This window comes from Triticum aestivum, chromosome 5D, assembly GCF_018294505.1.
Source record: "Triticum aestivum cultivar Chinese Spring chromosome 5D, IWGSC CS RefSeq v2.1, whole genome shotgun sequence".
Lineage (NCBI taxonomy): Eukaryota > Viridiplantae > Streptophyta > Magnoliopsida > Poales > Poaceae > Triticum > Triticum aestivum.
This window is the reverse complement of record NC_057808.1, coordinates 443,676,682-443,701,856: the sequence shown is the minus strand read 5'-3', so window position 1 is coordinate 443,701,856 and position 25,175 is coordinate 443,676,682. Positions and strand designations below refer to the sequence as shown.

Sequence of the window (25,175 nt, the reverse complement as noted above, 5' to 3'; positions counted from 1 at the left end):
TCTCTGCAGAGATTGCCCCTTCTCGCAGGCGGTGTAGAGGACAGTCAATTCCGCCGATGGAACACCTGACGCGAGCCCATCGGATGATCCAAGCTCCATCAACACGTGGTGGGAGGGCTTCCTTGCCGGTGTTCCAGCTCGGAACGTGCGGGAGCTTAGAGGTGCCATGATCTACACGCTCTAGAACATCTGGAAGGAGAGGAATCGTCGGGTTTTCATCGGCACGAGGATGACCTACCAAGAAGTCGCCCACCTAGCATTGACAGATATTTGCTTGCACAGTTCTAGTTGCTTTCTCATTCGCGAGTAGTCCGCATGCCGCTGATGTTTGAGAGGCTACCCCGTCTACCGACTCTTATATAGGAAAATGCCTTGTGTAAACCGTTTGTAACACCCTCTCTTCTTCTAATTGAAAGGCAGTGCTCCTGCCAGTTTCTCGAAAAAAAATTGTCAACAAATTCTGAAACAAAATTCATCCATACTTCTCCGCAAAAATATGTGCATGGCACAAAGTTTTGTGAAAAGCTATTCTTTTATTTTGTCTCTGCAAAAAAGACAAATTTAGTGCTAGAAAATAGCATTCCACGAGGGATTTTCTTTGTCTTTTTAGCACATGCCAAAAAAAGTCTTTTTTTCCACGAATCTTCTTGTGGCTACATAGAACGTGAAGATGTAACCGTGCAACTTTTTTCAGATTTTTTTGGCTTTTTTTTCAAAATGGATGCATATGTACCCAGGTTCATCCATGTATTTTCCGCACAAACAACCAGATACGAATGCACAAAGGCAAACACGCGCATAGTTGATGGCGCGTACGCCGACCGGTCGTTGCATTTGTTGCACGTCGCCATGAACCGGACGAGAGCCCTTCCTCGATCGTTCATGGCGACGGCCCGGCGTCCTCCGTCCGTACGCACACGGACACGCGTCCGTGCAGCCCGGCGTACGTACTGTACTCATCACATCACATCAAATCACGGCCTAAAATATCCCACCCGGCGCCACCACTTTTGCCGAATGCCGGCCACCACGCGACGCGACGGGAGTGAGCACGACCGCCGCGCCGCCGCCGTGATCGACGCCTCCCTCCACTTGACCACGCTTTACTTTACCCACCCCTCTTGCGCCAAAGCGATGGATCGGCATGCATGCATCTTGGTGACGACGGACGATGATATTTTTGTTTAGCTCAAAAAAGCGTAGGTGCCGTACGTGCGCTGTATATGCAAGAGCACAGGCGTACCTTTGACCAGCATTTGTCAGAGACCGTATAAAAACCGTCGAAATTAACTGAAGGTGATGTACAAGTATTTACACATCGACGAAAATGTTACAGACACTAATCAAGTGATGCATCGTCGCACGCTGTACAGTTTGCATTTTCTACGGGTGTACGTGTGCGACCATATATATACATGCGTATGTCGTATATGTACGTTGCGAGCATACTGCATACTACCATACGACCGAGGCCTGTGCAGCCGCGACGGCGTCGGCGCGCGCACAGCACGTTTGAGGAGGGGGAGACTCGGTGACCGCTGGCAATTGGGCAGCCGCGACGACGAGGGCGCGGCGGCAGGAGGGGCAGGTGGAGTTGGAAAGCAGCCAGACGTCGACGCAGGCGGCGTGGAAGCCGTGGCCGCACGTCGGGAGCACGCGCACCTCGTCCCCGGGCGCGAACTCCGCCAGGCAGATGGCGCACTCCGCCCGCTCCCCCTCCTCCTCGTCCGCCTCCGTGCTCTGCTGTCGCCGCCAGGACACGGTCGGCAGCGCTTGCAGCGCCTTCTTCTTGATCCCCTTGCATGGCGCCGCGACTGGCCCCGGCGCGTCCACGGAGAAGGCGGAGGGGTTGCACAGGCGGGAGCACCGGGCCACCATGGCCAGCCCGAGCACGCAGAGCAGGAAGCAGAGCACCGCCGCCAGGATGAGCAGCGTGTCCGTATGCACGCTCGTCCCGCCGCGTGCCATGGCGGCCGCCGGAGGCGCGGCCAGCGCGGCGAGGCGGTCGACGGACTGCTGCAGCAGGTGGCGCGGCATTTTTCTCGTTCGTTCTCTTCTCTGTGTGTGACAGGAGATAAAGACGAGAGCAGGGAGGTCTCTGTGTGGAGTGGGAAGTAGGAAGTGGGAGGAGGAGGGAAGAGCTGGGTGCTGGTACCGCGTTTTATAGGGTCTGGGATTGGCTCATACTCCAAGTGGCTTAGGGTGGAGGGATATGATTCATAATGAAGCTCATGCTTAGTGGCACTACCACTTTCTTGTGGCATGTTTTCATTGCTAGCCTCATTCCCTGGCTCTCTTTTTTGCTACAACTGGGCACATGTCACCTTCCAAATTAGGTGCGACCGGTCTGGACTAATAAATCCATGCCACTCCTAGTCTTTCTTTTCTTAATTTTTGTATAATAATACCGAATCAGTAATGCTGCAGCTTCAAGCGGAGCTGCAGACGTTACAGTTTCACTATCACTTTGCTCCTAGTCACAGTGCATGCGACAGCCATGCATGCATCTTAAGTGTAGTGAACCGATCTATCAGACGTGGAAATGACCATATGCTGTCGTCTGAAAGAGGGGCACGAGTAGGAGAGATTCCACGGCCAAAGGCCGGAGCAGAAGACAAACAAAACGCCGATGATCGAAGGGACGGACAACTGGAGAAAGAAGAAAAGTAGCCTCGCGCGTGGCGCCCACGTAGCATAGAGGAGGAGCAACGTGATGTGAGAGTGAGACGAGACCGACCAGAGTCAGCAGACCCATGTGTAGGATGGTCCGCCACGTCAGGTACGTGTGTCAAGCCAAACCAAAACCAAAAGTCGATCCGGATAACATAGGCGCCGTACGCATGCACATGCCCGCCTGCCAGGAGTAGCTTGTGATCGATCCCAAGGACCGACGTACACTTGGTCACCTGTACTACTAGCGCGTCCTATAGTCCACGGTGTTCACATAGAGAAACCGTCTTGGTTCAATGCATGCATGCATGCTTCCTTGAGGGTTCATCGGTGAACACAGGACCATGTCCAGCGGAAACTAAGCAAAGAACCGTTGACGGGGAGGAATGGACGGCCGGCGTGCGTAGCACACGGCACGGCGCAAATTGCCCGGCAACACGTGCTCCGGCGCTGGCCTAAAAACCGCCACTCACGACCGATACAAGTGGCCATGCCATAGCTAGTGGCGGCCCCATCCCGACGCCATGCATGGATGGACGGACGGACGGACGCCGGCTGCCGGGGTTGGGACGGCGACCCGGCCACTCTGCGAGCGTCGGGACACCGGACACCCCACTGCTCTGCCTTTGGCCCTTGGCTACTACTGGACCACGTTTCTTTTTCCGCCACTTGTTATCTACCCAGATGGCAATCATGGTGGTTAGACTAATGGGGATCGAAAGGCCGGGCAATCAATGTAAAGCAAAGAGCAAAGGAGACCGGCCAGATGAACTGAGCTCATATTATGGAGAGGTAAATTAAGTGGCGACAAGATGGCTCTGGCTGGCATGGCAACGCCCACAGCGGCCATGGGCGGCCTTTCCTCTTCCCTGCGATAAGATGGACATCACGGCATTCTAGAAGTCCACGCAAGTACTGGTCGGAAACGGCCAGCAGGCGTGCTTTTGGACGAGCCATTGGTTGGGTGCGGCCTCTTTGGCTGCCGCCTTCCCGAGCCTCTACAACCACTCCAGGCGCAAGAACCGCACAGTGGCCGCCGCGCACGCCAATGACCAATGGATCAGAGACCTTCATCACGGCAACACGTCGCTTATCGTCGTCGAGTATCTGCAACTCTGGAGGCAAATTCAACAAGCTGGAGTGATCCTTGACAGTCTCGTTCCAGATCGGATTCAGTGGACAGCGGGCGGCGGTGATCGCTATTCGGCAAAGGCGGCGTACCGCATGCTCTTTCAGTCCAGGCCGAGCACGACTAATGACAAAGTGATCTGGAAAAGCTGGGCGCCGGGATCTGCCAAGGTGTTCTCTTGGCTCATGTTCAGGAACAGGATCTGGTGCAACGATCGGCTGCAAAGGCGAGGTTGGCCAAACGGATATTTCTGCAGCCTGTGCCTCCGAAACCTGGAGTCTGCGGTCCATCTCTTCTGGGAGTGCCCGTTCTTCCACCAAATTTGGGCAACCTTCTCCGTTGGAGCTAGCTGCGAGGAAATGGCCGCCGCCAAATCGCCGCTCCACTCTTCCATGCAGCACTACCTGCAAATGATACGTCGCACGCCAGCGGGGGCGCGAAAGGGCTTCAGAATGATGCTAATCTTGATTGCCTGGAATTTATGGAAGGAGAGAAACGCCTACGTCTTCAGGGGGAAGCTACCATGCCGCAATGACGTCGCCCGCGCCATCAGGCTGGATTGCGACCAGTGGCACGCCGCCGGTGCAGCCTGCCTAGAGCCCCCGTTCGGGGTCTATCCTGCGAGATAGCATCTCCACGATCGCTCCTTGTGAGCTCTAGTTTCCCTTTCCAATTTTTTCATCTCCTTTTTGCAACCATGATCACTTGATCCTCCATGTATTTCCCACTGCTTTCTCCTAAATCAATGAAGCCGGCCAAACCGGATCTTTCAAAAAAAATTTAAGTGGCGACTCGATCGGGCCGATCGATCGCCCACACCACACCCACCCAGGGCGCAGGATAAGATTGTATATCTAACCCTTTCATGGTCAAACGCCCAAATCATCCTTTGCTGACTGGTTAGCCAGGAAAGCTTGCTCTTTAATTTACCGGCGGATCGACGTGGATTGGATTGATCGGGGCTGCCGCCGGCGGGGGCCGGAGTAGGAATAGTACTTCGGGGGTACGGGGCACGAGAGGTCAAGGGACACTCGAATCGATTCGGAGCGAAAGTTGGTGCCCCGTCCGGCGTTGCACTTTGCATGCCCGGGTGGTCAAATGCTACTCAAATGGGCATCATTCGTGGTACGTGGGGCCGACGGTGGCGGCACGGGGGCTTTGGTGCTGTCCTGCCGGCATTGGGTCTGGACGAGCGTCACTGTTCGGTCGCGATGCCTCATGTCTCTTCTCATCTGCATGCCCGCCCGCGCGCTCATCCTATAACTGCACTTAATTGTCGCGATTTTTCTATAGCTTGCGTGTTCTTAAAAAGTAAAAAAAAAGTATTTAAGAACAAATGAATTAAGCGCAGTTATATTACCTAAAAGAAGAAAGAAAATGAAAAATGGGGTGATTGTGTGTCGCGTGACTGATTTTTGTTGGCGTTCAATAAAATTAGTCTCCACCATTTGATCTAGATCCAAAGGCCTAGTTGGCTTCTTCATTCTTCTTCCCACTATGTTAACACTGAAGTTAAAACAAGAAACAATCATAGAATTAAATTTTCCAAAGAAGAATGAATAAGTGGCATTGGTATTTTACACATAAAGAAGAAAGAACATGGCCAAAACGTAAAACAAAAAAAATCTTGCACACAATTTACAAGGAAATGACGCTTTTATAATATGCAACAATAAACATATAATATGCAAGAATGAACCTATTATAGACTTAAAGAATAATGAACAAAAAATCTAGCTCTCTAGGAATAGTGTTGATAGAAATGAATTAGTGCCATTGGTATTGCACTTTATGGGAAAAAGAATGAAACAAATAAATAATGAAAATGCCCACAATTTACACAAAAATACATTTATCAATATGCAAGAATAAACATATAATAGTGGAATTCTCGCAAAAGACGTTTTCTAAGAAGGAATAAATTAGTGGCATTGATATTACACTTAAAAAGAATGAAAATGAATTAAAAAACAAATGAAAGTTTCTATAGAAAAATGAACTAGTGATGTTTGAATTACCTGTTAAGATAAAACAATATATACATTTTATAAAAATAATGAAAAAATTGACCGTTCGGTCGCGATGCCAAAACTTATAAAATAAATATAATGGCATTGGGTTTGGAGGACCTTCACCGTTCGGTCACGAAGCCTACCATCTCTTCTCATCGGCATGCCCGCCATGTTACTATATATCGACAGCGCAGATTGCGTCTGGAGGTCACGTGTTTTTACTTTGAAGGACAAAACTATTTGTGGCCTCTACAACTGCATGATGCAAGCAACCACAATTTGTAACATTTGGGGTATGGCCACCGATGGCGGGATCAACTACTACGAAAAACAAAGGGGGACCATAAATGGATGAACGGCCTGGTTGGTGATTATCAAACAAAAAAAACATGTTTTGTCCAGAGCAACACCTTGGAAGATAATATTTTGTGTGCATAAACCAACCGCGCATTCACACAAGTTCGAGCAATCTTACAATTGTGTCCACCATGTCCGCGTGCCCGGGAAAGTAGCACTACCTTCAACTTTGATGCACCAAAAGAGAGGGGCAATGCCCGCCGAACACATTGACCAACATTGACTGAGAAGGTAGCCTACCACGAGGCGATCAAAATAAGTGGTGACGGACATATATGACACTGTTTAACAATGGTCTGAACAATGATTATCAAACCAAAAAGCAACTTTCGTAATAAGTTGTCATTACAAAGCTATGTTTTCAAGACGAAGAAGGGGCACACACATCGATATTGTGTTGCAAGGTAATACTATGCATAAACCAACCACGTATTCAGACACTCCTTTCTTCGATAATGTACATCGAGGCGAATCAACTCATTCTTGTATCCACCCCATTTATGTGAACAAGGAAGCAACACTATCTTCAACGTGGATGCATCTAAAGAGAGAGGCTAGTCTTGTCGACAAACAACCGGATCGCACATAGCAACATTGGTGGAGCATAGTAAAAGGAAAAAAAGTACTCTTGAAGCTAGCAATATGTGATGCCATATAACATTACCTTTGGTAAATCTGTAATAAATTTAATTATATGCATCTATGACATAGATGACGTGGATAATAAAAGTTCTCATTATCTTAAAAAGAAATCACCACTACTAGAAAAAGGCTTACTAGTGGCGCACCAGTTTTGCCTACTAATGGCGCACTACTGGTGCGCCACTAGCATCACGCCACTAGTAATTTTTACTAATGGCGCATCGCTGGTGCGCCATTAGTAATTAGTATCTGGTACTCTAATGGCGCACCAGGCAGTGCGCCATTAGTATAGGCCTCGGTGCGCCATTAGTATGCCTCCCAGTGGGCATGTGCTTTGCCATCCTAATGGCGCACTGGTGGGTGATGCGCCATTAGTATCCTTTGGCATACTAATGGCGCACGTCTGGGTGATGCGCCATTAGTATGTATATTAGGGATTTTTTCTTTTCTGATATTTGCACAGATTACAAAATATATTATTGGACAGAATATAAACAGCACCACACAGCAACAGCAGATTCATCGAATACAATAGAAGATTAGTCTCCGAATACAATTCATCATATTAGTCTCCGAAATCAAAAGACCGAACAAAGATAGAACATTACAAGTCTCAAGACCGCGAGTAGCGACTTTGTCGAAATTAATACTAATCCTAACAAGTCATACTAATCATCATCATACAACTTCTACTCGTTATTAATAACAAGTCATACAATCATCATCCTGATAGTCATCGAACCAACCCTACTTAATTGTTTTTAGCACATGATCATCAGTATTAGGCAGGACCTAAAATACCCTATTTAAGGTAAAATAGCATAAAACAATATAGACCCTGACTCTCCATTATGGAGAATGGAGATCATCCTGTCTCCAATTCTTGCGCGGCGCTTCCTTTTGCTTCCAAGAACCTCCTTACGACTGCCCATACATTTTTCCATTCTCTGATTAGCATGTCTCCACTTCTTCTAGAAATCCGGTATGGACAGTTGAGATTTGTAGGATGACCTGGATATAAGTTCAAAACTTGAAGGCTGCCATTCTGATACATCAAATGAGGCACACAATCCTCTGGGATTCTCTGTTGAAAAACATAGTAATAACTTCATAGTTAGCAATGATGTACTAGTTTTAGAAGTATGCAAAAGATGCACGAATGTCGTAATAGTACAAAATCTTACCAGGGTATCTCCATGATAGTTACCGTAGTTCAACACGTGCACTAGTGGCACGTATTGACCATAATGTTGAGGAGTTTGATTGTAGATATTGTAATTCTCAAGATCAGTACAAAATCCGACCAGATGATTTTTCTCCTGATAAGTTAACTCAGAGCCATCGGTGTAGTGGGTTTTGTCTACCATTTTCCGCACATTTTTGAACAATCAAAATAAGCTGTCAATGGAAATAAGTTGTCAACTATTTTGAAATAAACAATATAGATTAGTTAATAATTAACTATGTTTGAGAAACTCACATAGCGGTAGAACTGGAGGCGTATCAACAAGGACCCAAATGTCCATATTGTCTTGGTCGATGCCAGGATCACCAAGATCCATGGTGACAAGCATACCCTCATCAAAACCATACATCTTGCAAAATGCTTCCCAATTTTTGCAACCAAAATGGGTTACGCTCTCAGCATTATACAGATTTACTTCAAAATCCACATCATGATGTGTCCTTAGGTGAATTTTCTTCGTTTCAAAATTTTCATGATCTTCAAAATCCATCCTCTCCAAGACATAGCGTCTTGCATGGCATGGGATAAACTATACTCGAATTGTAAAAGATGAAATTACACGTTGGAATAGTTGAAGTCATGCTTAATTATGAAAAAAACACTTGTCGTCGTTGCGTACCGTTTCAACTTCGAAGGTCTCCTCGAGCTTAATGCTGAAGCGCCGATCATCGTCCAGGTGAGGCCTGTCGCACAGACCTCGACCGTCGTGGCACCAGTCGCACTCCCCCGAGAGACTTTCGTCGTCCGATGACGACATTTCCTATGTTCATAATTCAAAACTACATCATCTCTGTTGGGTCCAATAAGATAATCCACAGTGTGGTGAAAACACGCCCTTCGAACTGGTTTGAGCAATTGGTGAATGGAGATGGTCTATGATTTTCAGTAGTAAGAAGTGAAGTGGTAATTTTGAGAGCTAATGGTTAGGATGAGTGGTTCCTCTTTCCTGTTTAGCTTTACAATAGAATATTGTTAGTCATGCACACTTGTGCATTTTCAGCCAGGCCCAGTGGAGTTGGCCTAAAAACATTTCTTTCTTTAAGCCTGCTACATCCATCTCAAGTATTTATGGTCAAGGGTTAGCAGGGCCATCCAAATAGAATATGTTGGGGTTTGTCGACGCCGAGGCACCCTAAAAGCCTAAGCTTTCATCATTTAGGTTTTTATCGACACCGAGGCACCCTAAAAGCCAAGGTTTTATCCTTTAGGGTTTGTCGACGCTGAGGCACCCTAAATGCTAAGTTAAGTTTTCATCATTTAGGGTTTATCGATGCCGAGGGACCCTAGGTTGACTGATATATATGGGTATCTTCTAATAATACACCCTATCAAGAAAAGGGAAGGAGAATTCTAAGTTGGGCCTAATCACTTGGCTCTATTGCCACCTATGGTTTAATGCAGCAAGAATAAAGGGGCAGTTGATCCTACTTAATTAAGTACTAAGATACCCCGGCCCATGCATTAGTCGCAAGTGCCCCATATGTCCTATTTTTAGCAAAGTCATGCTAAAATTCACGGAAAATTTCAGCATGACCTTTGCTGAAAATAGGACATATGGAGTACCCGAATTTGCCGGAACGGAAGTCAATCGACATTTCGGCAAACTCAAGGGCCTCTCAGGGTACAGCAGCAGCATCACAAGTTGACAAAATTCCCAAGTAGTACATTTCTGCAAGTAGAAGCACAAGCACCACTCAAGGGCTAGTAGTAAAGCATTGATGTATATAGCAGCAGTAGTAAATTAGATTGTACCACTCATGGTACATTTCTGCAAGTAGAAACACAAGCACCACTCAGAGCAATGGAGAGGAAAATCTGACAATAACTTAACTTAAACCAAAGAAAGACCAAGCAAACTATTGCAAGTACAGTACACTAACTACTTCACTAAACACAAATTCTAATGTTCTCCATGAAGTTAATTGTGCAGCACAACTCCACGAAGTGTCCCAAACCGATGCCACAAATGCAGCAAATCTGAGAGGCTGCATTTGAAACTTTTTTGAGTGAGGGTCTTGTTTGAATGGAGCTACATGAATTTTGTCTGGTGTTTTCTGCTTGATATATTTTTGAGTGAGGGTCTTGTTTGAATGAATCTGTTTTCTGCTTGATATATTTTTAGTAAGTGGTGTTTGCCACCTTGTGCAACAGTGCAAGCCATGTTTGTCACTCCTCGAAGGTTTTGTCTGGTGTTAAATGCTATGTTGCTGAGTGTCTTGGCAGGTCTTGGCAGGGACCTCGAAGGTTTGTCACTCCTCGAAGGTTTCGTCTCTAAATCACACTTCTACTTTTTATTATTACTCAAACAATAATTAATTATCTGGAGGTTATTCATGCCAAACATGGCCAGGACCTAAAGAGTAACAGATTTCATGGGCAGCAAAGCTTGCTCCCTTTAAACTAACAACATCACTGCTTTCAACAAACAAACTGTCAAGCTGGAACATAAACTAACAAATTGATGTGGGCATTATAGGTTCTGATTTGGACCAAGTGAAGCTCTGTAAATATTGCCTATACTCCTTATGATAATGAGAAATGAGACTTGCTTGAGATACAATATGAATCTACTTTTCAGAACTGGAGATACCATATGAAAGTGCTGAACTTGAACTTGAAAGGCGGGATGGGCGCGTCGGGGCCGCGCTCGCCGGCTGCTGCAGGGGCTGGAGGAGGCCCTCGCTCGTCGGAGGGAGGAGGAGAGGAAAGGAGCGGGCGGCGCGCGCTCGGCCGATCCCGTTCGGGGGGCGCGGGGGTGGCGGGGGTGGAGTCCCGCGGGGGTCGGGGCGGCGGCGTCGAGGCAGCGCAAGACCACAGCGGCGGCGGCGTCGCCGACGGCGTGCAGGCGCGGCGGACGGAGGGGGCGGAGCAAGGGGGCGGCGGCGTACGGTTGGGGTCGAGGAGTGGGGGATCTGGCGAGCGAGGGAGGGAGGGAGGCGACAGTGCGAGGGGAACAAGTATAAAAATTCTAATGGCGCACCTCCCCCTGGTGCGCCATAAGTACGTCGATTCTAATGGCGCACCTCCCCCTGGTGCGCCATTAGAATTTTGTTTTACTTACTAGCCCGACTGGTCAGGTTATATCCCACCTAACCCTATCTCCATCAGAACACGCCCACTAGCCCGACTGGTCAGCACGCAGCACACACACTAGGAGGTCCTGGGTTCGATTCCCAGGCTCCCAATTTTTTTTATGCATTTAAAATGCTGTTTGATATTTATTTGTGTTTAAATATGTTCAAACTTGTTTAAATCATAACAGTAATATTTTTTTATAAAAACAGTAATAATTTTTATAAAAAATGCATTTAAAATGCTGTTTGATATTTATTTGTGTTTAAATATGTTGAAACTTGTTTAAATCATAACAGTAATATTTTTTTATAAAAACAGTAATAATTTTTATAAAAACAGGGTGCGGGGGAGGGTGCGGGGGTGCTCGGCGGCGGTGGAGCGGGGGAGGGTGCGGTGGGTCGTCGGGGGTTGCGGGGGGTGCTCTGTCCTTGTCGTTACCGGTGTAGGATTCCATCGTTACCCCGGAGTTCTGATAACCATCGCTCTTCATGTCCTTGTCCTCGGTGTAGAATGTGTAGCTGTTGAATGCGAGGCGGAGGTTGCGGCGCGCGCGGGCGAGGGCGAGGTTGGTGTCGGCCCTGCGGCGCTGCTCCGGCGAGAGTGGGGTGGGGTCGGAGGGGAGGATGGGGAGAGGGAGGCGGCGGGGGCGCGGATTGGGAGCGGACGGAGAGGAACTGGCGCGGGGGAGAGGGACGAAGGGGAACTGGCGAGGGAGAGGGAGGAATTAGCTATAGCATTCATTTGTGACGGTGGAGCAGGCCGGAGAGGGTGCAGGGGGTCGGCGGCGGCGGTGGAGCGGGCCGGGGAGGGTGCGGTGGGTCATCGGCGGCGGTGGAGCAGGGGAGCTAGGGTGCGGTGGGTCGTCGGCGGCGGTGGAGCGGGGGAGGGTGCGGTGGGTCGTCGGCGGCGGCGGTGGAGCAGGGAAGGGTGCGGTGGGTCGTCGGCGGCGGTGGAGCGGGGGAGGGTGCGGGGGGTCGGCGGCGGCGCCCGGTGGAGCGGGGGGGGGGGTGCTCGGCGGCGAGGGGGACCGGATCTGGCGAGGTGGGATAGCGATCGAGATGGAGGGGGATCGAGATCAAGTGTCCAGGAAATATACACTAATGGCACACGGGGAGCAGTGCGCCATTACTAGCTTAACTAGTAATGGCGCACTGCACCAGGTGCGCCATTAGTAGTTTTGCAAAAAATAAAAAAAATAAAAAAATTTAGTGGCGCACTATGTTGCTGGTGCGCCATTACTAGTTATAACTAGTAATGACGCACTATGTCCTGGTGCGCCATTAGTATGTCTGGCAAAGTAAAAATAAATAAAATTTGTTACTAATGGCGCACCGTTTGTCTGGTGCGTCATTAGTGTCTTTCACACTAAAGGCGCACCAGCACATGGTGCGTCATTGCTATATAGCAATGGCGCATCACATGTCTGGTGCGCCATTAGTGGCCATTCCATCTATAGCCCTTTTCCTAGTAGTGCACATTGCCTAGTTCTGGGGACTAGCGGAGCCAATGATAATATGATAATACTTGTACTGCCACTTCCATTTCCCTATACATTTGATGGAAGACGAATATCTTTGACGTGCAGATTACACAATTTACTCCAACATATTATGAACACGAACCAACCTGCTCAAGGAAATTTCCATATGTGGATCACAGGCAAATTATCTGCGAATTCGAGACTAGTAGTAGATGTGAATATCCTACAGACCGGTAGGCCCATGGACAATGGGCTATGGATCACGTTGTGGTTGCAGGCTAGGTGGACCAAACTGATTGTCTCCTCGGTGAAGAGATCCGGGCTGCTCGGCGGGAAGCGAGCGCTACGGGACAAGTAAGTCTGCAAGGGGATTTCATCTAGTATGGCAAAATATTGGTGGAGTAGTTCTCTCGACCGGCGTTCGTTGCACTGGGTTGATTGGCAAACACTCGCATCACCGAAGGTACAAGGAGGGATGGGTTTTTGGAGTCTTGAGATGTTTGATTTAGCCATGCTAGGTAAGCACGGATGGAGACTGATCACAAACCCAGACTCCCTCTGTGGTCGTGTGTTGAAGGGGAAGTATTTCCCTCTCACGGACTTCATGCATGCTACTGTACCAAAGAACGCCTCGGCTACCTGGAGTGCTATTATAGCAGGGAGGGAGGCGCTCAAAGTGGGTTTGATCAGGCGCATTGGGGATGGCTCCTCGGTGTCGATCTGGAATGGTACCATTGCGGCAAGGGGGAGGTGAGGACTTCTGGGCATGGGCGTGGGAGAAGATGGGTGTCTATACTGTAAAATCTGCGTATCAGGCTCGTATGACTCACAACGAGCACTTAGCTCTATAGGAAGGGACGACTACGGGTACTTCAGAGACAGAAAAACAGTTATGGGCAAGGTTGTGGAAGCTACAAGTGGTACCTAAAGTTCGTGTGTTCTGGTGGCGAGTTCTACGGGGAATCCTTCCTGTCGAGCGAACACTGCAGCACAGACACATAGTCACCACAGCTAGATGTAAAGTCTGCCTAGCTGCAGACGAGGATTTGATGCATGCGCTGATTAAGTGCACTCATGCAGAGAGGTTCCGGGGGAAGCAAGAGAGTGGTTACAAGTGAAACTTCCTGCTCTCCACCCAGAAACATGGATGAAAGATATACTTTGTGACCCAAGGTTTCAAGAAACTGATAGGGCAAAAATTGTTTCTGTCATGTGGGCGATTTGGACTTCCAGAAACAATATTACACATGATAAGGAAAGTTCAAACCCAGTCCAGTTTATGAGAACGATCAAGGATGCTTTGGCGGTGCTAGAACTTCCTGTGGAGCACACCAAAGTCCTGACCAGCTACGGATGGAGACCACCTGAGGGTGATTGGATTAAGATCAACACTGATGCAGGTATCTCCAGTGAGGAGAGAAAAGGGGGTGCAGGAGGGATCGCTCGGTCTTCGACTGCCTTCCTTGCGGCCTGGAGCAAGCCTTATCCTGGAGTGACGGATCCATTGGTAGCAGAAGCTTTGGCCCTGCGTGATGGTGTTCTTTTTGCTCATCTCCGAGGCGTCATGCGAGTGGTTATGGAGGTTGACTGCAAGGAGGTAGTCGATCTGTGGGCTTCTCGCACTTTTTCACGCTTGACGGTAGCGCCAGTTCTATTGGAGATAGAAGGACTAGCTTTATCTTTTCAGTCTTTTGTTATTCAATCTGTATCAAGAAAAGCCAATGCTCCAGCCCACCTTTGTGCCAAGTTTGCTTGCACATTAGGGGTTACGAGCTGTTGGATGGATTCCCCTCCTAGTTTTCTCATGACTAGCGTTATGGCTGATCATGCAGGAGCTAGAGATGATTGAATAAAGTTCTCATTTCCCTGCAAAAAAAAAAATACGGGACAAGTAAGTGGGTGTGTTTGTTCCAGGAGGTACGGTCCAGATTAGCAGGACCTTGCCGTCGGTGGTACAAGTCACTTGGTTGGACCAGTTGGAATTTACGGAAAGAGTTGGAATTTACCGACGACAGATCGATGCATATGCGTCCATAGTCCATTGGGCATTTCCCCTCATCACGCAAGTACCACGTTTTCTCTTGCTTGCCTTCCATGCAACAGGGCCTTTTTTTTTTCCGAACCAACCACAGGTTAGGAGGACAATGCTATCCTCTGCCCATCAGGATTCAAGTACTGATGCGCCTTCAGTGGAAGGAGACATCTCCGTCGACTACGACACACCTATGGTGACTTTATAAAATCTCACGATGATATGCCGGCTCAACCTTTCAGATCCGCGTCTTCACAGAGATGGAGCATATACGCGTGTATATAAGTGCTTGTGTCTGTATTTTTTTAAAATAATAGAGCTTTTTTTTTACGAATACCATTCAACAGGGCCTTGCTCCGTGTATATATGTTGGCGTGGAGTGGAGCTGCAAGACGCGGGAGGGAGGACGCATGGCGTGTGCATTGTTATTGCACTGACGGCGAACGCCGGCCGCCACACAGGATGATGTGTCTGGAGAATGGATGCATACATATCAGCCTGATTTGACAGTGGAGCGTCAGAGCTGAGCTGATGGTCACGCGTTAATTAAATTATGATGAATGATGTGATGGCTCGCATCGCATCGCACCTTGCTCCCCTCCCTGGTATGCATTTCCCTGGCGGGCAAGTCAAGTCAAGCCAGGCCAAGCCAAGCCGGCGGTCCAGGAGCCAGCAAGGCCGAGAGAGAAAGGCCTAGTACGCACGTACGTCATGGCTGACTCACACGTAGTAGCCCTCCGGCCAGCCCGGCCAAATGAAAGCAGCCACAGCCCAGACCGACCGACCGGAGTGCCGCCGCCGACGGGGATTTCGATCTGCGTACCAACAAGCGATTTCGAAGAGCTCGCGCGTGCGTCTCATGGCCTTAATCACACAGGCAGAGCTGCTTGGGTTTGATTTTTCTTTTTCTTTCGTGGCCCTAGTACGCCCGAGACGTGTGCGCCAGTACAAAAAACCACGTACGCTGGGCTGGGTCGACTCGTCGCGCTCGCGTGCAGCGCACGGCCGCTCCTCATCACACAGACAACGATCTACAAAGTCGCGCAGAGAGACGACTCGGATCGATCATGGATATCCAATTTCATTTCGCTTGCTTCGCTTCAGCCTGAAAATCATGCCAAGCGTTCGCCCGTGGTCACGAGCAGATAGATAGATAGATAGATAGATAGATAACCACGTGTTTTTTAGCTTGTCCGCCACGGGATTAGCTTAGCATAACCGGGCAGGGGAAGGGGGAACTGTCGAGTCGCGGCATGTATACATCACCTCCATCTTTCTCTGGCCGCCGCATATATACGTCCAAGCCCGGGATGCCATCCACACATAGGAAGTACAGAAAACTGTGCAACACACAAATCATACGCCCAGAACTAACAAGTCTTGAATCCTTGTGCAATTTGTTATTTTCAACACAAACATAGCAGAAGAGAACACGAGCACCAGGTCAAAGTGAGTTGTTTTAATTATCGGAAAAGCTGTATTTTCCGGACGGCAGGATTTTAGCAACAGGTGCGGACGATTCGCACGACGTCAGATTCGAATCCTGCGCGCCTGCTTGTTCCTTTTTTTTGCCAAATTTTCCGTTCCCATCCGCAGGTTAATCGCTAGGAAGAAAAACAACCACTAGGCCATGCCTTAATTACAAGAAAATAAAATGAAGTGTTTGCAGTGGGATTCAAACCCATGTCGCCTAGGCTGCTCGAAAAGCCAACAACCATCTCAGCCATTTCGACTTTGCTGTCAAACTACTTCCCGTTATGTGCATAACTCAATTTTTTGGCATTGTAATTAAGGCATGGCCTTTCTCATAATTTTTTTTGACGCATGGCCTAATGGTTGTTTTTCCATTCTTAAAGTCTACTGCTGTTGGGTTGCATAATAGCTCACGTTAGTGCAAGGTATTTTTTGTGTCTTCCACTCGTGTGTGTTGACATGTTAGTATTCATTGATTCACCATGACGAAAAGTTACCGCTCCATCGAGAATGGAGCCGATAACTCACGTACAAATAATACGGTAACTCTTTCGAACCATGGAAAAAAAGTTGTTGAACCCATACCCCCGGTAACTTCTGTGAAAATAACATGGTAATATACGCACACCAAAGCTGATAAATCGCGGTAACTTCTGTGGAATTAACATGGAAAAAAAGTTGCTAAATCCATACCCCCGGTAACTTCTGTGAAAATAATATGGTAATATACGCACACCAAAGCTGATAAATCGCGTACAAGCACCATGATACCTTTTTTACCGGAAAAATGTAAATTAATATAACCCGGTAACTTGTGTGTAAAAAACATGATAATATAGACATAACAAAGGTGATAAGTCACGTACAAATACTACGATAACCTTTTTGTCCTGGGACAATTTTATTGTAAAACAAAACCAGGTAACTTCTATGTAAATAGGTTGCTAATATACCCATAACAGAGCTGATAACTCATGTAAAAACACCGTGATAATGACCCCAGGATAAAATTTGTTGGAAACCATACCCCTGATAACTTCTGTGCAGATAGTGCAATAATATACACACAACAGAGCGGGTAACTTTGACTAGGGAAATTTTCTCTTTGAAAAACATAACTACGATAACTTTTGTGTAAACGACATGATAGTTTGTGCACCGCAACCTTAATAATTTAGATACAAACATGGTGGTAACATTCGACACGATGGGTGCTTGAAATGTATCCTTGCTAATTTATGTGTAAATAGCATGATAATTTATGCACTGCTGACATGATAACTGATGTACAAACATCATGATAACTTAGGTACAAACACCATTATAATTTTTATCGACGAACAAAATGTTTGAAGACACATCCTTGATAACTTTTGTATAAATAGCATGGTAATATAGGCACAACATGCCTGATAACTTAGATACAAACACACTGATAATATTAATCTGAGGAAAAATGGTTGTTCAAAACATAACTCTGGTAACTTTTGCGTAAATATCAAGGTAGTACACGTACCACAGCTCTGATAACTCAGGTTCAAACACCACGGTAGGGGGGAGGGGTGTTGTTGTGCTTGAGTTACCACGGTGTTTGTGAGCGAGTTATCAGGTTCGTGACGTATATATTACCATGCTCTTTACAGAGAAGTTATCGGGGTGTGTTGCAACAACTTTTTTTTTCTCTGGGCCGAAAGTTACTGCAGTGTTTGTGATTGAGTTACCAGGTTTGTGGCGTATATACTACCATGCTTTTTAGAGAAGTTATTGGGATGTGTTACAACAACTCTTTTTTTCATGTGGTCAAAAATATTACCATAGTGTTTGTGTGCGAGTTATCAGATTCGTGGTGTATAATTACCATGCTCTTTTATAGATAAGTTATCACAATGTATTACAAACAACTATTTTACCTAGGGTCAAAAAGTGAATTATCAGGTCTGTGATGCACAAATTACCGTGTACTAAAGGAAAAAATGGTAAAAAAAGAGAGAGAAAGAGAGAGGGCTTGTTTTTCTGATCGTGTATATAGCAGTACAAATATTTATCGATCTTTTTTGTAATCGCTACTTGAAACTAGACTAGGTGGATCTGAGAAGCGATAATGGGACAACAGGTAGTGAGTTCGACTCCTACCTCTTGTATTTTATTTACCGCGCTAGAAAATAAAAAGAAAGTGGGAGAAGTGGTGGGATCGAGCTGAGAAGGATGCGCGCGATCGTTCGCATCTGTCGTTAAAATCCTGCCGTCCGGAAGTTAGTCGCGTCGTTTAATTATTATTGCTCGCGGGGCGAGCCCAACTTGGTCTCGATCTTGCGTAAACAAGGGGAGATCACTTGACACTGGATGCGCGTGCGCGGTCAAAGAGATGGAGACGCGAGCCGATCGGCTAGCTGATCGGGCAAACAGATAACCAACCATGTCCATGTGCGTTTTAGCCTGGCTGCACGGGACGGACGGGATTAGCACTAGCAGAGGAAGGAGGAGGGAAGCGAGTAGGTAGCTAGCGACAGACGGACGGGCGGACGTCTGTGTTGGCGGCGGCTGCCTGCACGGGACGGAATAGGTGGATGCGGTGTAGGCGCCATCTCTTCTCCGGCCCAGTCCGCCTGACTGTGTACGTACGTGTCTCCGTCGCTATCCTATTTAAACCTCCTCCTCCTCCTCCTCTCTCGACTCTGTCTGCATCGCATCCATCCATCCATCCAGGGCTGGCCACCGTACGCCTCCTTCTCTCCCGTCTCCGGCAACGACCAACTCCGGCGGATCCTCCTCGCTCCTCCGCCCCGCCGCGCATTCTTCAGGTAATTATTAAGCTTAACTACTTCGCTCCTGCGTCCGCGATCGAGCATGCAGCCGGCAGCTCCGTGGCGTGGGCGTTGGCACCAGTACCCACCGCCGTCTTTATTTGCTTCTCCTTCTTCTGGGAGCTCCATCCGTCCATCTCCTACCTGCTGCTGCGTTCCATGCTTTTTTTCTTCTTCTTCTTCTTCTTCTTCTTCTTCTTCTTCTTCTTCTTCAACCTTGGGGAATAGTAGTAAGTTCCGAGAGTCTTGGAGAATTTTGCGTCCGTCCGTCCGTCCGTCCGTTTGTATCGTCGCCGGCAGGCTAGCTCGTGTTTTCTTTTCCTCAAAACGCTGGTGCTGCCTGTTTAAACGCACAAGTGCTTTACGCCTTCGCCTCCTCCACATGTATGCTGACAAGGCAGGCATACCCCTTGCAACTTGCTGCTGCCATGAGGAGAGGACCCGTCTCTTTCGGATCACAGTACAAGTAGCATATACCAGAAGCTACCAGCCTAGCAGCAGCAACAAAGATTTTGTAAATACAGCAGATAAAAGCTTAGCTCCATGGAGCAATGCCATCCAGACATATTGCGGCTACCAGCGGTTCCCTGGATCATTCAGCCATTTTGATCTCTCTCTCTCTCTCTCTCTCTCTCTCTCTCTCTCTCTCTTATTTGATTTTTTTTGTGTGGTTGTTGCGAAAAACTCTCTTATTTGAATTTGTCAGGAGACGTGTCTGAAAACCATACTTGACATCATAGTACAGGGAGAAGCTAAGCAGGAGATCAGCAGGGGACTAAGGAGGAGACTTGATCCTACCGACATCAGGACTGGGAAGATGGGTTTCCTGTCACTGCTCGTCGTGGCTTCCATGCCCATCGTCCAGGTCCTGCTCATCGGCGTCATCGGAGCCTTCCTCGCCTCGGGGTACAGCAAGGTTCTCACCGCCAGCGCTCGCAGGGACATGAACAAGGTCATCCAGCTTCCATTGGCACACTATAAACATCCAATGTTTCACCCTGAGCATAATAGTACTTCCTTTGTTATCGGCTAATCCCATTACTTGATTTTCTTCCCGGGCAGGTTGTTTTTACAGTCTTCACCCCGTCTCTCATCTTCGCCAACCTCGCCAAGACGGTCACACTGTCCGACGTCATCTCCTGGTGAGTCAGCGGCTTCATCAGGTTTCATAGTTTCCAACAAGGCAATCAGTTAAATAGGTGCTGCAATTCGGTGAACATGTCCCAGAGTTAGCACCATGTTCCCCTTAACAAGTTCTCTGAATGTCAAACAAGACATCCAGCTCAAGTGACAGAACGTTCAGGCATAAACATCCAACTCAAGTGGACTGACACGAGCAAGCTTTACATCATACAGGTGGTTCATGCCGGTGAACATAGCAATCACATTCCTGGTTGGCAGTGCTCTAGGCTGGCTAGCGTGCAAGATCCTGAAACCGCCGCCGCATTTCCGTGGCCTCATCATGGCCTTCTGCTCAGCAGGTACACACACACAATTTCAGACTTTGAGTCGCCATGATGATGTTGGTATCCATATCATGATGCTAACCGCGTCCGGCATCGACCAAAAATACCACAGGAAACCTCGGCAACCTGCTGCTGATCGTCGTCCCGGCCGTCTGCGACGAAGACGGCAACCCGTTTGGGAACGACCGGAGCCAGTGCCGCTCGCGCGGCCTCTCCTACTCGTCGCTGTCCATGGCTGTAAGCATAATTTGCCACCAGTACCAGTTGCTCGTCCCTCTGACGACGCTGAGAGATCAGGCTGCTAATTCACTCTGAGGATGTCTGCAGCTCGGTGGCCTCTTCATATGGACGTACACCTACAGCTTGATGCAGAAGTCCGGCAAACTGTACCACAAGATGCAGTCCAAGAGCGTCCAGTGCCCCGCCGACAGCGACGAGGAGCATCTCCAGGGATTCAAAGCCGGCGACGAGGAAGCGGCTCTCCCCGCATCGGCTGGACCCGATGACGAACACAACGAGGGGAGCCAGATTGTAAGTTCAGAATTGTCCATGTTGGTTGGTTGGTTCTTGGGGGCATCTCCAGATTTCAAAGAAACTGACTCGGAGAGAAATGCAGGAGGCTCCACTACTGTCGTGTGAGAGCGATGTCGCCAACAACAAAGGGTTCTGGGTAAACCTGAAGGAGGCCGTGCACCAGCTCGTCGAGGAGCTCATGGCGCCGCCGACCATATCCGCGGTATGTCTCTGCCAAACAAACTGCAACATTTATCATTTCTAGGGGAAAGGTTCTTCTTTTTTTTGACTGAATTCGGTTTTAACTGCATCCTGGCAGATGATTGGATTCGTTGTTGGGCTAGTGCCATGGCTGAAGTCGCTGATCATCGGCGAAGGCGCCCCTTTCAGAGTTATCCAGGATTCTCTGGAGTTGATGGGGTAAGAAGCAACATCAGTGTCTGTCTACTTGCAGATGATAATTTTTCCTGCTTTCATTTTGAAAGCTCTGAACTTAATTCAGTGCTCATTCAGTCTCACTTCAATGACTAAGAAATTGCCTTTGCAGCAATGGCACCATACCCTGCATCACCCTCATCCTGGGAGGAAACCTGACACAAGGTAGGGATCTGACAACCTTTCCGTTCCGATCGTCAAGATCATTTGGTAGCAGTTCATCCACACAGTGTCGTGCCCGAAAACAATTCCCTGAACTCTGAAAATTCTTCTGTAGGGCTGCGGAAGTCGGTGCTGAAGCGCATGGTGATCGTGGCGATCGTGTTTATCCGCTACGTGGCTATGCCGGTGATCGGGATCGCCGTCGTCCGCGCGGCGCACGGGGTCGGGTTCCTTCCCCATGACCCTCTCTACCGGTACGTGCTGATGTTGCAGTTCGCGCTGCCGCCCGCTATGAACATCGGGACCATGGCGCAGCTGTTCGACGTCGGGCAGGAGGAGTGCTCGGTGATCTTCCTGTGGACGTACCTAGTTGCTGCGGTCGCGCTCACCACATGGTCCACCGTCTTCATGTCCATTCTCTCCTGAAGCAGGCAACCATTAACAGTTCAATTTTGTAATGGGCCAGGGAGAACTCCCGTAGATTCCATTTGTAAAGTGTTCATTACAGAGTTTGTAAGTAGACACGCCATTCTTTCTGTATACTAAATACTAGTCCATTTTTTATGGAAAAACACATACTAGTCCATTTTCAGCCTGTCCTGCTTTTGCAACAGACTGCACTAGTGGAAGGATCCCTGTGATGGAACGATCAAGCACTAGTTCATTATATAATCGAAGGATATCAGAGTTTAAACTAACACTTAATTTGACCCAGATTTTGCAAGACAGTTTTGCAAACAATACAAACTCTTTTACATACACTTTCAGAGACCAAAGTAAGAAGCTACCCTGCCCTTCCACCGGTTACTTAATCCCCCTGCGGACTTCTGAATTCTGGTTCCGCAGACTTTGGAATTCCAGTCTACTTCATGGATAGAAACATATTATTTCACTAGTATATGGAAAGAGCATAGACAAACATATCCCCTGGCTCTGCAGACTTCTAAATTTCAGTATACTTCAGGCTACTTTTTTTTTTTTTTTTTTTTGCAAGAAGACTCCACTGAAAGGGCATCATAGCAGACAACAACATTTGCACTAAGAGCTACCAAAGGGATCAACTGTCCACATACCATACAGGTGATAGTCATCGCAAAGGCTGGGGATATCAAAATCTCTTTCAAAATCAAATCGCGCATCTCTAGAAGCTCTGTTACCCAGTTGTAGCCGCCTGCGCTGATTAGCCACCCATTTATCATTGCAGGTACCACTGGCACCAAATTTCATTACCTTGAGCACCTTTGCATTCAGAACAAAGAACTTGGCAAAGTCAACATCTGCTCTCTTGCCTTCATAGGTGTTCAATACTATTGCTCTGAGATGAAGTTCAAGGCATTCGATGGGATCGAGTGTGCTATATTGGCACACATTTTTCATATCCTTCCTAAGGCGTGACTGCAAAAGAACAAAATAGATATTGGTGGCCACTTAGGTCGCGATAAAAGGAGTAATTTTACTGTGGGCAGGGAAACAATGATTCCACATAGTTGGCACCTAGTTACATAAGGATTAGTTGTATTTGCATGATGATTGAATTAATTGGGGATTACTGAACAATGTAGTCCCCTTAGTTCATTTTAACTTTAAGATCTCCTATGTGTAGTTTTGACTACGAGATTTTTCATTGTACAATTATAGGGGAAAAATTACCCAACAATCTTTACTGTGGAGGGTAATTTTACCAAAAGTGTACTAAATATTACGTCCAAACTAGACTTCCAGAGATATACAATTGATCAAAGTTAAAATACCATATGACTAGATTTAACAACAAAGATTTTCACCTGGATGTATAGCTTCTCCAAGCAGGGAAAGCATCTAAGGAAGCCAACAACTGCTTTTAGATTGGGGCCGATAGATTCTAGAATCAAGACCTTCACTGTGCGTCCCGATGCAGACAAGCTAGTGGGGACAATTTCCTGGAGAAAACAGATACACACACATCAATAGATTGCAAGTAGAAAAATGCCCAAATGCATGCAAGTTTTACCTTCACAATTGTTCCATTCACAGTTTTGAAATTTTCGCCATACAGGCAGCCCAACACCATCAAGTTCGGCGTCGCAAGGACTTTGACTATCCTCGGGCCACCACATGGACCAAGTGTGATCAATCTCTCGAGGCAAGGTGCATCCTCAATGACAAGCTCCTGAATCTGGGACTCTTCAATGTTGAAGTCAGAACCAGAGACACCGATACTACGTAGAGTGGACGAGATGATCCGGACGGAGCTGAGCCCCTGGATGTTATCAAGCTGAAGGATCTCTAGCGCAGTGCAGCCAGCGAGTAGGCAGTGGAGGGTCGCATCCGAGATAGTGGCACGACCACAGAGCTTGAGCTCCTTCAGCCGAGGGAGACGAAGTGCGGGGGTAGCTTTAATCTCGTGGAAATCACAGCCGCACAGTCTCGCGACGCGCAGCGTGGGCGCGAAGCGGAGCACGGAGGTCGGCAGCGTCCACCCCGGCTCGCCGCCCAAGTAGAAATCGAGCTCCTCGAGGCCATCGAGGGCGGTGGAGCAGAACCAGCCGTCGAACTTAGTGCAGAAGCCGCGGTTGAGGCGGATGCCGTGGCGGTCACCCAAGGAGAGGCGGCGAGCGGGGCCGGTGTGCACGGTGAGGATCTTGGAGAGGGTGACGTCGATGTGCTCGCTCACCCGGCGGTAAACAGGTTTGTAGTGGATGTCGCGGAGGAACGAGCCGGTGAGCCAGATTGAGCGGGCGAGGTGCTCGACCGCGAGGTTAAGCGGGGCGGAGTGCCAGAGGTGGCGCCACCGAGAGGAGAGAACGGTTGTCCGCGCGGCGTCTTTGGTGGGCAAGAGAGATGATGGTGCCGAGGATCTCGTCAGGGAGGTTGCTGATGAGGTCCCGCCTCCGCTTCTTGGATCGGGAAGCCGCCACATCGTTCATGGACGCCGCCGCCCAAAATATCCGGCAATTAGGCTGGAACCTTCTGTTCACCCCCGAGCGACCTATTTAACCAGTTTGGAATATGTACGACTTATACAGGTATACATATCACAAAAAAATCTCTCTTTTTATAAGAAAGAAAAATAAAGAAAACGCATCCGCATTATATAACTCTTCGTGCAACGACCATCTCTGTGGCCTTGTATCTAAGTTGATCGAATGGTCCGCAGCAACCCATACACTATTCCAGCTTGCAACATGGTCCTTGTTGCAACCCTTTCGAGCGCAACACTGGCTATGTTGCAGAGCGACTACGCATGCCTAGGCCTCCTTTCTCACGTGCATGTGTCCGACCCTACACACCTATCTTGTCTCTGATTTGGAAGCATTCTCATCACATCGTTTTCAACCGAATCGGTCCCCTTTCTCCTTGGCTCCTTGCATAACACCCACATTCATGTGCCCTCCGGTGAGTTGCTGCTCCCAAGAGAGCCTCTCTCCCCTGCCCTCTTCCACTCGAGAGTCGTGACCTCGAGCTCCACCGCATTGTTCTGCAACCCCCTCCCCCCACACCCAATCGAATGTGCATCGTCCTTGGCCACCGCCCGCGTCCCCTACACACAGCCACCGCCCCGAACACTCTCATGCTGCGACTATGGGGCCACCACATGCACCATCGCGTTGCCAGTTGCACTCCGCCAAGGGTGACCGCCATGGGTGTCGCCCTGGATCCAACACGCCATGTTGTTTCCTTCGGATCCGAGGCAAGAGCT

General features: G+C 48.3%; 3 protein-coding genes across 6 annotated transcripts; 1 reads left to right on the top strand and 2 right to left on the bottom strand.

Moving 5' to 3' along the window:
• Positions 1–1,259: 1,259 nt before the first annotated feature.
• LOC123122550 (RING-H2 finger protein ATL80) lies at positions 1,260–2,127 on the bottom strand. Its single transcript, XM_044542754.1, has one exon. The coding sequence runs from the start codon at positions 2,035–2,037 to the stop codon at positions 1,456–1,458; it is 582 nt and encodes a 193-aa protein (XP_044398689.1). The 5' UTR covers positions 2,038–2,127; the 3' UTR covers positions 1,260–1,455.
• Positions 2,128–18,547: 16,420 nt separating this feature from the next.
• Positions 18,548–22,163, top strand: LOC123122549 (protein PIN-LIKES 7). Of its 4 annotated transcripts, XM_044542751.1 has the most exons (11): positions 18,598–18,734; positions 18,823–18,917; positions 19,661–19,872; positions 19,983–20,062; positions 20,277–20,401; positions 20,499–20,623; positions 20,714–20,917; positions 21,003–21,122; positions 21,219–21,319; positions 21,447–21,499; positions 21,612–22,163. In XM_044542751.1, the coding sequence occupies exons 3-11, from the start codon at positions 19,738–19,740 to the stop codon at positions 21,920–21,922; spliced, it is 1,254 nt and encodes a 417-aa protein (XP_044398686.1). In that variant the 5' UTR covers positions 18,598–18,734; positions 18,823–18,917; positions 19,661–19,737; the 3' UTR covers positions 21,923–22,163. The 4 variants fall into 4 exon arrangements, with proteins under 4 accessions (XP_044398688.1, XP_044398686.1, XP_044398685.1 ...); XM_044542753.1 differs by lacking the exon at positions 18,823–18,917 and having other exon boundaries at positions 18,548–18,734; XM_044542750.1 differs by lacking the exon at positions 18,598–18,734 and having other exon boundaries at positions 18,759–18,917.
• Positions 22,144–24,600, bottom strand: LOC123122548 (uncharacterized). Its single transcript, XM_044542749.1, has 3 exons — positions 23,487–24,600; positions 23,281–23,415; positions 22,144–22,891 (listed from the first exon to the last, which is right to left on the bottom strand). The coding sequence occupies exons 1-3, from the start codon at positions 24,393–24,395 to the stop codon at positions 22,535–22,537; spliced, it is 1,401 nt and encodes a 466-aa protein (XP_044398684.1). The 5' UTR covers positions 24,396–24,600; the 3' UTR covers positions 22,144–22,534.
• Between the last annotated feature and the right edge of the window lie 575 nt (positions 24,601–25,175).